We start from the raw sequence: 18,241 nt of genomic DNA on the forward strand, positions 1-18,241 counted from the left end.
TTGTACTGCATAAAGTTTATTGCTGAAAATATTTTACAGATTTTCATGCAATTAAGTTGAGGTTATTTTGATTGCATATACACAAGTTCCACATTGTTCCATTTCACAAAATACTTTATCTTACATGACAGAGCCAGGATATAGTGTTAAGTTATATACATATTTATACTCTATTAACATGATTAATCCAAAACAAATTCAAAATTCACAAACATTACACTCAACCATTCTCATAAAATAGAAACATACAACGATTCACGACTGAGACAACTGTATTACATAACACTATTACAATCAAAGTAGATGTATAATATTTTCATGGAAACTGCTCACCTAATGTTTGGCTTTATATTCTATTTCTGATTTAATATACTCTTTTAAATATAGTCTGTTTATGATCAATCAAATAACAGAACATGTTTGAATTGCTTTTAGTCCAAAGACCTTGAATTTAAAAGGTTCATAAGATACACATGATAAAGTTTTTTTTCTATAGAAATATTTTGAACGATAAATTAAAGTGCTTGAACAAGTTAAAACTAGCTCCAAAATAAAAAAGAATCAATACATTTTAAGAGATAGTAAGTTGATAGTAATGAATAGTTGATTATAAGACTTTTGACATTTAGAGAAATTAAAAAAAAAGTTATGTGTGTATTAAAATTTCAATAGTCACTTTAAAAAAAAAATCGAGGTGAAAGAATATACTGAATTTTCTCTTCAGTGTATAATTCTACATTTAATGTTATCAAAAATGGTTAGAGTTAGTAGTTTAGTCCTGGTTTCTATGATGAGTTTATTTAGATTACTATCAATAATGATATCGTGGTAGTTTGCCTGGATCAGCTGTATGGCATGAATGGTGTTATTTAATTAATTCAGGACACATCAAACTAAAGGCTTGAAAACTAGGATTTGTGCTTCTCTACAAGCAACATGGTCAATGGTATAAAAGAGTTAAGGAAAAGGCTTGTCGGCTCATGTTCTAGCTCAATGTCTTGTTAAAACCTTTCCTTTTGTTCAGTCATTAACTTGTTTATTTGGATCATTAATAATGTTATGTTTCAGTTGTACCTCTACGAAAAACTGGATCTAAGAGGTCTTCGCCATAAAAGTACTCATTATAGCTGGCATGTCTTTATAGCTGGCAAGACATGCCAGCTTATTAACTCCTATTAACTAATATTTAAACATTAGTCAAGGAATATTCATAACAGATAGAAAACTATTATTTTTATTCTACTTATGTTATTGCCAGAAAAGGTGTCTAAAACATAGTATGTAGATTTGTTATTTAAAACAATTCCATGAGAATTTGTAAACAAATATTACTTTTATATTTCAAAGATCAAGTCAATACAAACATTGTTGCATTTGAAAAGATAAAAATAAATTTGTTTTACAGATTTTAAAAATACCCTGTGATAAATGTGATGCCACTCATAAACAGTGTATTGGAGAAGCTATTAAAAGCAAGAAAATACCAGAAAGACTTCCAAACTCATAAGTCGAATATAAAGTGACAATTCAATGGTTTAAAAAGGAAGAGACCAACAAACAATAGTACACAAAACACAACATAGAAAATGTTAGGTTAATGAACACGAACATATTGGGGGGGGGGGGGGGGGGGGGGGGGGGGGGGGGGGGTGAAAGCAGGTACTCTGGAAAGTAAATATCACACTGACTCTTTATTTCTTTATTTATTTCTAGTCACCAATTTTCCTCGACCTAAAAAATAAATAAAAACACTTTCGTTTTAGGTAGTCTTTTCTAACAGTGATAAATGTCCCATCGTTACTTGCTTGGGAAGGTCGAAGGCGAAGTTACTGCGAATGGACATCTTGGCTTTTCGGATAAAACATATGCTTATATTTACGAAGAAAAATGTACAATTAGAGTAAAAGAGTGGGAAACGAAGGAAAAACTATTTTCATGGAAACTAACGAAAATAAATCAAGAGTAAAATGAATTTGCAAAAGAAACAAAATGCAGAAATTGATACCACTGAAAAACAGATGCGAACAGAAACGACACCAGTGGAAAAACACTGCTGCAGAAATTGAAAGCAAAATTTAAAAAAAAAGACGCAAATGGAAGAAAGAGATCTGGAAAGTAAAACTGTTGGTAGAAACTAAGAATATATAGTATCAGAGTCAACAACTGCAGATATAACAAAAAATAGTACTTGAAAAGACGAGTGTATGTTGTTATGCTGAAGTAAATATATACAGCAAATTGTTTCATTAAAAGGTAAATATTACAATGAATTTCATCCTATTTATTAATTTCGATGCTTTTAAAAATTTTATAAGACAGTATATAGAACAACAGTATTTTAGAAGCCTTTGTTAGATGTATAAGATATTCTGGTTTATTATAGGAAAACAAAATTGCTAGCATTCCAGTTTTACATTTTATTTTAGAAGGAAGAATGAGATGGTTTGGTATAGCAACTTGTGTGCCCCTTAAAATCGAAAATGATTTTTTTTTATTTCGATATGAGCAAAAACTTAACCCATTTTTTCATTTGTACAATTATGTAGTGGTCAGTTTTATCGCCTCTAGTGAAAATGTTTTTCCAAGTTTATTTCTCAATATTTTAAATATCAAGTTTCGTGATTTAAATTTCTTTGATAATGAAATTAGACTTAAAATGTTAAAAAAATAAATGAATAAAAAAAAAAATAAAAAAAAACTCATTATACATAAATACATTTAACACAGGTTATGTTAATAAAACCCTAGTAGCATTAGAAATATATCCCTTTTTATTGCTCTGTGCAACAGAAAAGAGCATGTCATGTAGGATACAAATATATTTCTGTGATTTATTAACTTGTTGTGAAAGAGGGGCGAAAGATACCAGAGGAACAGTCTTACTCATAGAAGATACTGTTTGTAAATTGAAATGAACAATTTTTATAATATGTGCTTAAACTCAATATTCACAATTTAAATTTACACATAAATATGAACAACCAAGCATTGAAACAAAATTTCATTCCATGTATACAAAGCACACACTATTTCATTTCCTTGTTCAAAGATATGTATTTATATATATATGATAAAAGTAAAATCACAAAAATACTGAACTCCGAGGAAAATTCAAAAACGGAACGTCCCTAATCAAATGGCAAAATCAAAAGCTCAACACATCAAACGAATGAATAACAACTTGCATATTCCTGACTTGGTACAGACAACGCATTTTATGACATTAATTGGTCGTAATCAATATGATAAATGGGCCGATTTCCATTGTGATCAATGAACTAAATCCGCAAACTCCACTTTCACCGGTTAGATTTATGATCTTTTTAACAAGATTATTTGTTAAATAATTTCACAGAGTTCAAGTGACAATCGTAAAAGTATATATTGAATTTTGTTAATAAGATCTAGTGTATCTATTTATTATTCTATTCTGTTTATTATTATCTATTCACAGAAAATAATATAACGTCGACTCCGTTACCTCATTACATGTGTGTAATTGAATATTTACCTGAATGTGAACAAAGGATTATAATATTTTGATTTCAAAAGTGAAAACTTATATTTGGATTCATTTGGAATTGTGGGATTTATTCAAAATGTAAACCTAGATTTTACTTGGACTATAACTGAATGTGTGTCAATATTATACCTTATTTAGATGACGGAAGCCTTTAGTTCATTGTTAAACTGTACGAACCAATTTATCCACATCAGGTGAGAATGCTTTGTATATTCAACATTCAAGCCATTGTTTTACATAGTTCATAAGATTGCACCCCAATTAAGTTGTCATGACATACTCTGAACAATCCCAGCAAATATAAAAAAAACAAGTAAAACGTGATTTTGATTAATCATTAACAATCGACTGCATTCTGTTGTTGTTGATTCATGTCTGTCAAATTTGTCTTTCTTAAATAGTTGGTTATAAATTATGCCGTTAGTTTTATCCAATGAAATGTTTCATTTATTCTTGTCGGTGCCTTTCATAGCCGACTACAACGATTTTTCATATTGTTGAAGGCCGTATGATTGCCTATAAATACTATTCACTTCATTTGATCTTTGATGGATAGTTGTCTCATTGGCAATTATGCCACGTTTCCATTTTTTTTACTTAAGTAGAACTTATGTTTAGAAACGCTTTATGCCCTACACATGCAATCAACTTATTGTATTGAATGTTTTCTCAAGTAAAAAAAAAATTAAAAAAAAACACAAGAATGTTTCTTTTTCTTTTAAAATGTAGTTCAAAGAAGGAATTTAGAAGAAAAATACAGTCTATTGTAGATGAGTCTTCACAATTTGATTTCTTTCACCAGATGCCTGTCCTCTGGAAACCGTCGTATATTTAGTATAGTTTTTAGGATTTAGATCATCTCGTTTCCGTGTTCATAAAACATCGTTGTTATCCTATTAGCCATTGCTCTGGTATATGGACAGAGTCAAACACGAGGTTGTAAAATACAAATAAATCGGCTGTTGAATTCGAATGCACATTCGTTAGGCGTGTTGTTACTGGCGATAGCGTCGTCGGCGTCAACAATGTATAAGTTTGTTGGTAGTTGACCTGCTGTTGTATTGTTATAAACAAGTTTTATTTTCTTCGGTCTCATGGTTTAATGACTTTGAAACTTTTACGATGTTAACATGTATAAGTTTGTGATTAGGTCAGTTTACGGGAAACCAGTAGTGGTAGGTCAATAATATTAAGGATGTTTATGTAAAGTCACTTCAAATTTCATTTTCATGGAGATTATTTTGTCCCGCCCCCTTACACATTGTTACATGTATTAGTTGGTGATTAAGTCAGTTTATCTTCAGATATGGTTTATTGTTCTTGAATGCTTTGCGTGATTTACTTTTTAATGTTCGTCATAAGATCAGTTTGAGGTTTACAACTTATGTTACGTCATTGATATTTGGTAAGCATTTGTAGTGGCATTTACAATAAAATTGAGAATGGAAATGGGGAATGTGTCAAAGAGACAACAACCCGACCACAGAACAGACAACAGCAGAAGGCCACCAACAGGTCTTCAATGCAGCGAGAAATTCCCGCACCCGGAGGCGTCCTTCAGCTGGCCCCTAAACAAATATATATACTAGTTCAGTGATAATGAACGCCATACTAAACTCCAAATTGTACACAAGAAACTAAAATTAAAAATAATACAAGACTAACAAAGGCTAGAGGCTCCTGACTTGGGACAGGCGCAAAAATGCGGCGGGGTTAAACATGTTTATGAGATCTCAACCCTCCCCCTATACCTCTAGCCAATGTAGAAAAGTAAACGCATAACAATACGCACATTAAAATTCAGTTCAAGAGAAGTCCGAGTCTGATGTCAGAAGATGTAACCAAAGAAAATAAACAAAATGACAATAATACATAAATAACAACAGACTACTAGCAGTTAACTGACATGCCAGCTCCAGACTTCAATTAAACTGATTGAAAGATTATGTCTTCATCATATGAATATCAGGCACAATCCTTCCCGTTAGGGGTTTAGTATCATACCATCATAACATATATGAGAAGAACATAACCCGTGTCATGCCAACAACTGGTTTTTAAATAAATGTGTTTAGTGCAGATGCAAAGACCCTGATACAAGTCTGATATCCATAGAGATTATATGGTCCAACACCTTCATCATGATTCAATGAAATTTTAACATAGTTTACAAGTTTTTGTATATGATAACTTCAAGGAAACCACTAATGACCAGTCAATATTACTTGGTACGCAGTTTTATAAGCATTGGCATGTCATATTCCCATGGAGGTTAGTTGTCCCTGTACCGTCAGTCATGATTTATTGACTTTGAATGAAATGCATAGTTAAGATGTTTAAATATTATTATTTTAATTTTAACACTATAATTATACCATGAAAATTACAAAATAAAAGACATGTCTATGTGTCAACAGTATATAATTTGGTCATCTGCACTTGCTTAACTGTTTTGAAGATTTTGATTTTAGTATTTTTTCCGTTGTTATGACCATGTTTAAGTTTGCACTAGCTTCTTCTAGTATTTCTACTTCAGACTTAATTCTGTCATCGTCTCGAGCTATGTCGTCTATATTTATATTCTGGTCATTGAAAAATAGATATAATTTTGCAAAATCTTTTTTTGATTGTTTCTTAATTCATCCATTTTAATGTGGAGTTTTTTCTTTTAAATCTTTTGGCAGTATACAAAACCTTTCGGATCCTTTTTGCTCTGCTTCGCCATGGTTTGGAGATTTTCTGATTCTTTTCGTCTGCGATAAAGTTTAATTCCCGCGAAAACAAGGCTTATTTTGATATTAAGATGAGGCGTTTTGAATGCATTAAGCTTGACCTTCTCTTCTGTCTAATGTTTTACTTCAGAGTGCAAACCAAAACAATAGAACAACATTTCCTTTTTTATTATAATACTTACATGTAGTTATGTGGATTTTTTTGTGCACCCCCTATTTCTGATAATATATTGGTCATTTGTTCCACGTCAATATTGTTTTGCAAATATAAATATTAATCAAGGTAGTGCCTCTATTAATTCACATCTTTCTTTCTGCAAGATTTTTCAGTTTCGTAACCGAATATAATTCCCTTTTTAGATCAGCTAACCCGAAGATTCATGTCAGCTTAACCTATCACTTGGTGTCCGTCGTCGTCCGTTAACTTTGTCATATATCATCTCCTCTGAAACTACTGGAACAAATTTAACATAACTTGGCCACAATCAGCATTAGGGTATGTGGTTTACAGATGTGTCCGATGATCATGCTTTCCAGCCAACATGGTCGACATGGCTTAACATAAAAAAGGGTAAACTGAAAGTTTTGTATTTTATCTTGAAAACTGCTAAAAATGCAGAAAATGTAACATACAGACAAAATGTTCTCCATGATGAGATATACCTATTGTACATTCATAACAAAAACAGGGCCACGACTATTTATTGGTGTTATAGCACTTAAATGGCCATTTTACCATTTATTTCAGTTTTGCTTGTTATCTTAAAATTAGTATAGAGAGAGCGGTGATGGGTGAGACAAGATCTACAATGATTTCAAATAGAATTCGTCCATTGACTCCTTATTAAAGTGATTGCTCTTTAATACCGATCTTTATCAATATTTTGTGTTTTGGCATATAAATGAAAAGCTATAATAGACAGATAGAACTTAAATTTGCAAATTAAAGTACCAACAAGACCAGATCTACTAATAAATCTAATGGTAAAAAACGGCAAACGACTGCATATAGGAGATGTTGCAATATATTGAAGTTTCTTTCACCTTTTTGGTATTTTCCCATAACATCTTAAAAGCTATAATAGATAAATCATGTAAATGGGAGCTTAAATAAAAAAAAATATCAACATGACAAGATCTTTAAATTAATCAACAATTCACTACTTATTGTAAATAGGGCTATTTTTTTGTAACATGTGTAATGACGATGTTTATCATATTCACATTTTTGCCTTATATCTGGCAAAATCTTATAATTAGATAAAATATTAAAAAGGCAAACACGATCAGAAAGACATCATCTAAAAATAAGTCTGATGGCTGAAATCGTTAATTCACTCCTGAATTGAGCCCGAGGTTTTGCTCTTTAAAATCGATTTTTATCATAATAACCGTGTTTGCCTTATATATGAGAAAAACTATAATAGATAGATAGAAACTGAAATAAACAAAACAGATCAGCAAGACATGATCTTTAATTAATCAAAATCGTCAGATCACTTATTATTGGAGTGGTTGCCGTTTACTGACGACATTTTTCCATTTCTGGGTTGCTTATATCTGAAAAACTATAATAGATAGATAGAAACTTATATTAGCAAGACTAATCAACAAGACAAGATCTACACATCAGTGTGCAGTTCTAAATTGTCATTCGACCCTCTATTTGATTTATTGCTGTTAAATAATGCTTTCTACTCATTTTTAGTGGTCAGGCTTTTATCTTGAGTTAGTATATAAACTCTGAATATCAAAACTTGTCAACAAGACAAAATCTACAAATAAGTCAAATTTTGACGAAATCGATGGTTAACATGGTTAACTCTTTATAGAATTGATTGCCTTTAACTGACAATTTGTTTTTATCTTCTATTTGTGTTTTGGGCAAAACGTAAATAAACGTAGAGAGAATAAAGAGAATCTCTAAGATAAAAATTGATCGGCAAAACAAGATAAACAAAACAATAATTTTGTCATTTAGTCAACAGTGTCCGAGAGTCTCAATTGTCGAAGATGCACATAGACTTTGGTGCGCCTCTATATTAGTTTTCAATTTCTGTTTGGATTTTTTCGTGGATTCCGTATCGTTTTCCTTTTAGTCGATACGCAAAGCTTAGCACCTGTTCTAGTAATTATCTTTATATGAATCTAGTAATTATCTTTATATGAATCAAGCAATTATTCTTGCTTTCCATTTAAACCTCTTTCCCAGAGTCTGTGTACATTTTTGAATGTGATGCTATTATTTGGTCGGATCTCTGTTTGAAAAAAAACAAATGATACGTTGATTCACAGTTTCCTGTTGGGTTGCTATCCCTTTAACAATACGTATTATCCATACTTCTGATTGAATATTGAAAATGGAAGAATGCTTTTCTTTTATTTTTGCACTTTTTCATGCATTTTTATTTTTGTTTTTTCTAAGGTTTGAACTTCTCTTAAAAAAATCTTGGTCTTTGTTTTGTGATGTTTACGAAAAGAACTTACGTGTATGAAAGATATACCTTTTTTGTTTTCAATAATCTCAAGTGTGAAGAAAGTCCGATATCTCATTTTGTTTAGTCATTTGTTGATTTTATTACATTTGTCATAATCAAACATGTATCAAGACTGTATTTGCTTGTGTATCACATTTTATAGGTCACCGTAGTACAATTTAGAAAAAGTTATTATAAGCATTGACATGATGAAATGTAAATCAAGCACAGTCTGATTAATGCACATCGCATAGAAAAAAAACCAAGTATGATAATCACCAACAATTGAATAACCGGCTAATGAAAAAAGGGGGGTTCAACATGTTTAGTTAATCCTGTACAGTTGTGAACAGCATATCAGTTGAATTTAACTTAACGTATTATATCGTCACAAAGCACTACATTTACAAACAAATAACAAACAAAATTAAGTCATCAATAAAAAGAACTAGCAGTAATAGAAATCTAGTTGAAAGCCAATTGCAATTGATAAAAAAATCATGTTCTCCAAGACAAATGTACTGAATTGTCTTTGATACGAGTTGCCATGTTCAAAAAGTAAACATCCAGCCGATTATATTTGAAGACATCCTAAACAGTCTGAGAAAATCATGACATTGTATGAATCGAGAGAATAAGGACAATCTGTATAGTAGAAGGGGTAGACAATAATGCATCAAAGTTAAATGGGAAGTTTTCATAAATTTGCTACTACAATGCATCCGAATGTTCCGGAAATAAAACAGACGTCATACAATAAGCAATGACTGAGATTCGTAAATACACAAATTTAAAATAACGAAAAGGTATGTACTCACTCTGCTCATATATATATATTTTTTTATTTTTTGACGTCTATTTTAACGATATTTAGAACGTCTATACACCATTCAATGATCTATTATCAAGGGTATCTAGTCGACATAAAACACAATACTGTACACAATCAACAAACTAAGTATACATTTGAAAAGTGTACGACATCAGAATTGAAATGAAAAAAAAAAAAATTTTAATATATTAATACAAAATAGCACTGCTATGTTCTTTATCATGAGAAATAATTTGATGTAAAATAGTTTCCGCATTCTGAAAGTGTACATTTCCTTGATAAACGGGATGAAGGACATACAATTTTACAGGAAACTGTATTGCACTCATTGACAGTAATATGACCAATATCTGATTAAAAAGAATCATGATGTTAACATTGTAATACATTTACCAAATTATCTAAATTCATCTTATATATTACCTGTACGTTTTATCACCGGTATAAGATACATTTAATCATTTTCGGAATATATTCTTAAAACACTGAACCTGAATATGAACCATGTGCTTATGTAAACGGATTATAATATTTTGATTTCAAAAGTGAATTTTTAAAGCTGCATTCATATGGAATTTGGTACTTAGATTTTTTTTTTTGGATTTATTCAAAATGTAACCTTTACTTTTATTGTGATAATTAAACAAGATATTTAATACTGGATTATAAGAACATTGATATCTACATCGGGTGAGTGCGTTACACATTTAATAGTCTAACTTTCTTTTTATGAAGTTCAAAAGATTTAATTCAAATTGTTATGACATAATGTAAACAAGCCCAGCAAAGACAAACGAAATAATGGAAGTGGTTCTTAAAAATCATAATTAATTGATTGCCTTGTAAAGTAGAAATGTGTTGAAAAAAACGTACTTATTTTATGAAATCAACCAAACTGCTTATTGTTGAAGGCCGTACGGTGACCTATAGCTTTTAATTTCTGTATCATTTGCTTCGTGTGGGGAGTTTTCTCATCGGCAATCACACCACATCTTCATTTTTATATAAACCTATTAAAGAATGGTCCCCTTTGATTAATTGATTGATTGATTTTTGATAACTTTACATCAAGTGTTCTAGATCAGAGCAAAATAAATCTCACAGAAAGAGTCACTACAGTTGGACAACTCCGATTGAGGGTAATAATTTGAACTGCCAATGGAATATCAGGACATGTTTAATAGGAACAATAGGCAACCTACTTACAGCTTGGGAAATGATTGCAAACGTTCTGTGATGTGCAAAGGGTGCATAGTGCCTTTCTTAATAAGGTATCAGATTAAATATCTGCTTTGGGACTATCTAACAGCGTATTCATTCACCCAGCCAACCATTGCAAAATTCGAATAAAGTTCTGTACTCTATGGTTGCATCAGGGCGGAACTAGGTTTGCCTGATTTAATTTTTGAAGATGTTTATTTCAGCAAATGTTTTTTATATCAGATAAAGTCAATCTTTAATATTGATAAAATTGATAAAAGATTGATAAAAGTAAACATTAACATTCATTTAGTTATGCACGATGGTGTAGTTGTAAAAAGTGACACACTCAATAAAGAATTACATAAATATAACTTCCATAGATACTTTTGATCAATCAATAATTAAAGACTGTACGTTTTAAAAGCTCCAGAACATTTTGCTTTTATGTGCAACAATGTCATAACATATTGAAAGAAAAATGCATAGTTTACTAATGAAACATGCAATAACTGTTTAATGATGCAAGTGTAATGTACAATGAAAAGGCAGACGGTAACAGCAGTGTAGAAAATGATAAGACGGGAATTAAGTCATGGTCACGCCAAGTAACAAAATCTATCGAGTGTAAAGTCCAAATTACCTACATACAATATTTACTTGACAATCTATGCCTGAATCATACCTTTGCAGTACAGTCATTTAAACGACAGAGCAAAAAATACTGCGTCACAATACAACATCAACTAACAGGATGTGAAGCTAATTATGTAAGGTAAAGTAAGGTAAAGTAACGCAATTTTGAACATAACACTTTTTATTACAAACAAATTTCGCTTCATAATGAAACCATTACTATCGTTAAATGACCTTTTTGACATGTACCCGTTTTACTAATTATTATAGGACGAAATAAACAAATACAAAAGTGATCATTCGCAAATATTTGAGTGGCTATTACTTTAATTTAGCTGCTACATGTATCATGCAAAATGTTAACGAACAGAACTTATGTATATGAATATTCACAGTATAAATAAAGAAGTAACTATTCCAATCATGCCCATCCACCAGATACTGTGGCGTGGGTATGAAAACAATAAATTCTATATGAATTCAATAAAATAAGAAACACGTAAACATCGAAATTTCACTGGGCTAGTGTGAACATTTACACTTTCGAATATTTGTATTTTAGCATTTCTTTTCTATTTTTTATTCGGCGTCGTTTCGCTAATTGTGAGATACGTTATCTTCTTCATCTATTGACAAACATAGTACATGTATGACTGCCTGGTGTTTTGTTTTAATTGAATAAAAAAAAAATGTAAAGTATGTGTATCCAATATCTATTATTATATAAGCTATCCATGCGGATTTTTTTTCATTGTAATTATTTATAAATACAAAACTTATTGACAATCATATAAAGTTACTTTTTCAAATGTAGCAATGAAACATCTTGATTTTCATGTTTATTTTGACCGTTTTCATAGTACACAGACACCATGAAACTTAAATGGTCATGAACTTAGGAAGGAGGTTATTATCTTATACCTGTTTTGATATTAAAACTCATGTCTACTAGGCAATGCCATATAGAAACATATCAAAACTGGAAGTGAAACCCTATATTGAGTTATCAAGTCATTCGATGTTTTTAATGTTATTTAATGTAATTCATGTATGTTATCTAGAATCATGACATTATAACCCTTCATGATTTTTGCTTCTTGAAAGTAAACTTAAAGCAAATAACAAACACGACACAAATCATGGTTCCACACGCAAAAGTACACAGTTACACAGTATTTATAGTCTTGCAAGCAACATTGCAAAATATTGGAGTATTTTGATATCCGAACTACATGTACGGTTATATAAAATATATTAATATATACTTTGATGTCTGACTACATATGTTATATATATTTTTCCAAACCTCCAACAATTATGTTGAGATACATTTAGATTTTAATTTGTTCAAAAAAATTTTGCAGTCACTTGAAAACGACTGTTTTTGAGCATATGAAGTAAATACGTAACAAATCTATTGAAAATAAACATAAAATGTTCTCAACACATTTCAGTCAATTTTGTTTTTAATTTCCTCGTTCATATTAGTGTTTCGTCTTTCGTATCCTCTTTCAGTTCAGATAAAAACGCAAGCACTGTTTATTAACTGCAACATAATTTGACCTTATAACTAACGTTTTAATATAAGCAGCAGTGATTGACGTAGCCATAAAGATAATAAGATCACCCCCAGTTTTTGGTGGGGTTCGTTTTGCTTTGTCCTTAGTTACCTATGTTGTGTTTTTATGTTTTAGCCATGGCGTTGTCAGTTTATTTTTCGATTAATGAATTTTAATGTCCCTTCGGTATCTTTTACCCCTCTGTTGTGATCCACCATTTTCTTCATAAGATATTGCATGTATCAAGTCAGGAATGTGAAAATGTTTTTTTTCATTCATTTGATGTAATTGATTTTGACATTCGATAAAGGTCTTTCCGTTTCGAAATTTCCTGGAGTTCGGTATTTCTGTTATTTTACTTTATTATGACAAAATGCAGTATAAAAAAATATACATGTTATAATATGAAAGAAATATTATAGCTTAACTAAAAAATACTAAAATAAATCTATTTATATCGTATGTTCTTTTATGAACCTTTAGTTAGTCAGCAGACCGATATTTCTAGTGGGAGAATATATGTCATCTATACAAGACTTAACTCTAGGACACAAAGTATCATTAACTTGTCTAATTTAATGAAAACTGTAAGTATAATGGTCTTATATCATATATTAATTGTTATGTTTGGAGAAATGATCAATATATAAAGATGAGGTATGATTGCCTATTACAAAAATATGCACGTGCGAGCAAAATACCTTATAGCAGTTCTTTGGTAGCGTTTATTGGTAAGGATCTGTTCATAATTACTTTGACTTCCTGTGATTATGAAATGGCAAAATAGTATTGAAATCTTTATTCGTACCTTTATATATAAACATCAGGAGATGTAGTATGAGTGCCAATGAAACTAGCGAACAGAGTTCAAATAACAAAGATAAAAGCAATTAAAGGTCACCGTACGGCATTCAACAATGAAATCACATATACTGTATAACCAGTCATAGAACCCCGACATGCAATAAGTGAAACATTTCTATCGAGAACACTTATAGCCTAATTCATTAATAAATCTCTTGTTTAAGATGCTGTTGCATTGCCGTGTACTTCGCATAGCTCTAGTATTCAAAATACATCGCATAATGTTCAGTATTCGATGAATCACTTTCAAATAATGCACATATCAAACGTCTATGCAGTGAAGTTAAAGAAGTTCTCTTAAACTGTCTTAATTTTGAAATATTCAAAGTTGCTATGAACATTTTGTTTGTTTTGATTGATCAAATTTAAGAACCCTACACAAATGTATAAAACAATGCAAGTCCTATTGTAACATGCTTTGTAAGCCTTTCTCTCGCAGATTAGTTCATAAAAACACTCACTGACAACAACGAGATTTTGTGGTTTGACACAAAAACACAATTTGTATGTGTGTCTCATCGCTCTACAATTTGCTAGAAATATGGATTTGCGAGATAACTATCAGTTTAATTTTCACCAGTAAAGCAAATTGCAGATTTTAATGAGCAAGTTCTCTTGTAGGAAAGCATCTATTTGCCGAGCGGTAAGGGTTAAATAAACTGATCTTTTTATAAAATTATAAACAACTGCTACGAAGGTTAAATTTTCGCATAAGTCTGTTGTCGTATACATTACTATATCATACACGGTTTGGAGGGGCAGAATAATCAGTTTGCGACAAGTTAATTTTTTTTAGTTCGAAATTATCAAGCCAGCCTATTTATTTCCAAAAACAGCATGTCTCTCCAAATTTCATTCAGAATATGTAATTGACTCCATTTAGATCACAGTACTTTTTTTGTACGTACATATTGCGCATTGCATATTTTACTTTTGGAAAATAAGAATAAAGTCCTTGCCTAAAAGGATATTCCAACATTTAAGTGCGTGTGATAAAAAAAACAAAACGGATAGACTGTTTTCATAACTAAATAGCAAAAAACATAATCAAAAGTTTGACAAATTTATTGGTGATTTCCAGATTTGTTAGAAATGTAATTTGTTTTGAAGGCGTAATCAAATCTTCTACACAAACATTTATAATTTATTTTAAACTATAGAGGAGAAAAGGGAATACCTTTAACCTGATTTTACACCCTAATCGCCTTTCCTGTGTATTAATGATTTCAGAATTTAAGAATAAAGAATGCTTTCAAATATGTATAATCTTGCATGGCAAAGGGCGACATTCATCAGTTTAGAATCGCAGTTTTAATATTCAAGTAATGAATTTTATTGTTAATCAATTTTACCCTGACATCTGACGAATTTTAAGAACTTGCTGCAGACACAATAGCAATCTCGAACTGTTAAAAGTTGTGCGAATACGTGGAGTTTTTCTATACTGCTTGACATTTAATATCATAACAGAATATATGGTTTGATTGCCAATGAGAGAAATATCCATCCAGGACCAAACAAGGTACATGCAAGCATTAATAGGGAGTCTGTGCGACCTCCAACACAAAACTAAACACATATACCTTAAAGTCAGCTATAAAAGGTTTTGGTATGACTACATGTAAAACTTTTCAAACGAGAAGCACAGCGGCATGAGGTATGTAAAAAAAAACTATGAAAGAAAGAATGTTTCTTTTGTTCCGTTGTTTTTTCTCGAAAACATGTAGATTATATGTTCCCTCGGATTTTATTGTGGCCCGGATTTGTATCAGTTAAATCGATATATGACTATTGAACAGCGGTATACTACTATTGCCTTTATTGATATCTATAAATGAAATCAAATTTAGTAATTATTTGATATCCGAATAACAAACATGAAAACATCAAAGTAACTACCAATGCAAAAGAAATTATAATTGGGTTTTGTTCTAGGTTCAAATGACATTGAATACTACTGCAAAAATTTAGCATCTGATGTGTTTTCCGTTCATTGTTGGAGTATATAAACAAAACGATATTTTTCTCAATTGTTTCTCAATATGTCATACCGGGGCCTATCTTAACATACTATATGGCATTGATGTTGCTTGTGTTTTTGGCCCCTGCAGTTACCTGCTATTAAGCTCGTCAAGTTAATAAATACTAACGCATTTCGTACAAGTACATGTTAACATGTCTTCAAATATCAAGGAAGATTTTAAAAAGTGAAATGTTTGCTTAAATCGTATTTGTTAAATAATAATACTGAGTTGTAATAATTATGACTTACATGTTACTGTGAATTGTTCATCTATCTTAGGTTATCTATATTTGAGCAAACATTCCGACTTTTATTTACACATTTTTGTTGTTTTATTTGCTGTTCATGTAGATCTATGTGTTATTTAAACAATGTTTGGTTATTAAATGGAATAAAACAACAGTGCCGGACTAAACAGACATAAAAACATTCGAATTTTTAAACCATGGATTTGGTCTTCAACTTTATACTTGTTTGGCTTTTTAACTATTTTGATCTGAGCGTCACTAATGAGTCTGATGTAGACGAAACGCGCGACTGGCGTATCAAATTTTAAGCCAGGTACCTTTGATAACTATTTTCAGATTGAAAAAAAAAATTAAGTACGATTTGAAAAGTGTCCTTCTATGAAATGTAGATGCCCATGTTATTTAGAATATATATTTCAATTCAGGAAAAGAAAGGTAACTGATTTTCGCTTGGTTAATGAACATGTTCGATAAATCTTGTCCACATACAATATACGCATGTGTCACTTGAACTTATCTTGCTTGCCAGTGTGTTTGAAGTTTCAGATGAAGTACGACTAGGACATAGTTATCTGGAACGATATGTTTAGTAATATTTCTTTTAAGAATGGTAAGTCAAGGGTATAGATTTTTTTTAAATTTGAAAGAAGAATAGTGTAAACATGACAAGTCAATATTATTACCTGGTCAATGTTGACAATCTCAACATATTTACCGTCGCCATTATCGGCATACCTTAAAAAACAAAGAGAAACAAAATTTAGAAAACTTTTAAATTTCTCTTCTGAGGAATAGTTTCCACCATATACATGGAACGTCTGTTTGGACATTTTTGTATGCACCTTTAATGTTTAAAACACATAGGAAATTACCGTTACCTCTGATCATGTTACGGATCAATACTTTTAAATATGCCTTTAATTTTTTTCCGGTTATATTCTTTGGGTATATATTATTGTGATAATTCGAAGGTATGCATTTTACATCTTTAAAGTGTATGTTAGGGAATTTTTAATAGTTTCGTTACATTTTCTGTTCGGCTTTATTCATTATTGATTGGGTTGGCGTCAAATTGGCCAAGCCATTAAACAATGTTAAAGTCATTTTTTTTATGACAATATAATATTGGATTATATTCAGTATTATTTAATGGTTTTCAGATACATTGTTTCAAAACTAATTATAGAGTAATGGACATTTATTTTCTGAAAGGAGAACCATTAAAATATTTATATGTGCTGGGACAATTTACACTATTATAGTCCCTGATATATTCAGAAAAACTTCAAACACATCGGAAGTATTTTGATACAGAAAAACCCACAATCTCTAAGTTTAGTTTAGTAGTTTTCCATCTATAACATTTGAACTATGGAGAATTGACATAACATCAGGGTGTGTTCCATTTTTCTGGTATTTTGTAACATATGCCAAACAAATTCCATTCCATTGTGTAACATTTTTTTTTGTATTAAAGTGCACATAATAAAACTTTCTGATCATTAATCCTTTGCATTCTACATGTAGTGTGTTATCTATCCTGTAGTTCTTTCAGTAACTTTCAATTAAACTAACATGGTACTAGTGTTACTATTATGTGCCACATTTGAAAAGTTTACTTTAGACTACAACGCTTATTATCCATTGAAGTGGTCAGGATTAAAAAAATATACAGTCAATTTTAAACATTATAAAGCTTTAATGATGCCATGTTTCTGTAGAAGTTACAATTTCGATTAACAATTTACACCTATTATTCACATTGAATGACTAATTCTCTAACTTGACCTCTAAATAGACAGGAGTTCAACCATGTAGACATTTTTACACATAAAATTGAATTGTTAACATTTAGTAGTAATGCTTCACATGATTAAAAATAATTTCATTGGTCAACAAAAAGTTGTTTAAAACAGTGAAACAACTGTTGACTTGAAAGATAATTGGAGTATTCTATTTTTAAAACTAGTTTAACATAAAAACGGTGCCCACCATGATGACCCTATATGTCTATCATTATACCCCCTGTTGCTTATTTAATACACAAGGTATACATAAAAAAATTGCCGAGGATGAAGGGAAATCATGACTGCATTGAAGTGTTCATATTATATAACTTACCGTTCAAGAGTCTCAGGTAAAATAAA

General features: G+C 30.7%; 2 protein-coding genes across 2 annotated transcripts in view; both read left to right on the forward strand.

Annotated features, from left to right (window-relative positions):
* The first annotated feature begins 3,600 nt into the window (after positions 1-3,600).
* The window catches only part of LOC127717934 (uncharacterized), a 184,613-nt gene continuing 169,972 nt past the window's right edge, over positions 3,601-18,241 (forward strand). The window contains exons 1-2 of the mRNA XM_052223813.1: positions 3,601-3,717; positions 13,443-13,546. Coding sequence (XP_052079773.1) covers positions 13,538-13,546 — 9 coding nt within the window. The 5' untranslated portion in view covers positions 3,601-3,717; positions 13,443-13,537. The remainder of the gene's footprint in view (positions 3,718-13,442; positions 13,547-18,241) is intronic.
* LOC127717935 (uncharacterized) overlaps positions 16,585-18,241 on the forward strand; it is a 30,244-nt gene continuing 28,587 nt past the window's right edge. The window contains exon 1 of the mRNA XM_052223814.1: positions 16,585-16,704. The gene's annotated coding sequence lies outside the window, so the exon portion shown is untranslated. The remainder of the gene's footprint in view (positions 16,705-18,241) is intronic.

This window comes from Mytilus californianus, unplaced genomic scaffold (assembly GCF_021869535.1).
Source record: "Mytilus californianus isolate M0D057914Y unplaced genomic scaffold, xbMytCali1.0.p SCAF_10, whole genome shotgun sequence".
Lineage (NCBI taxonomy): Eukaryota > Metazoa > Mollusca > Bivalvia > Mytilida > Mytilidae > Mytilus > Mytilus californianus.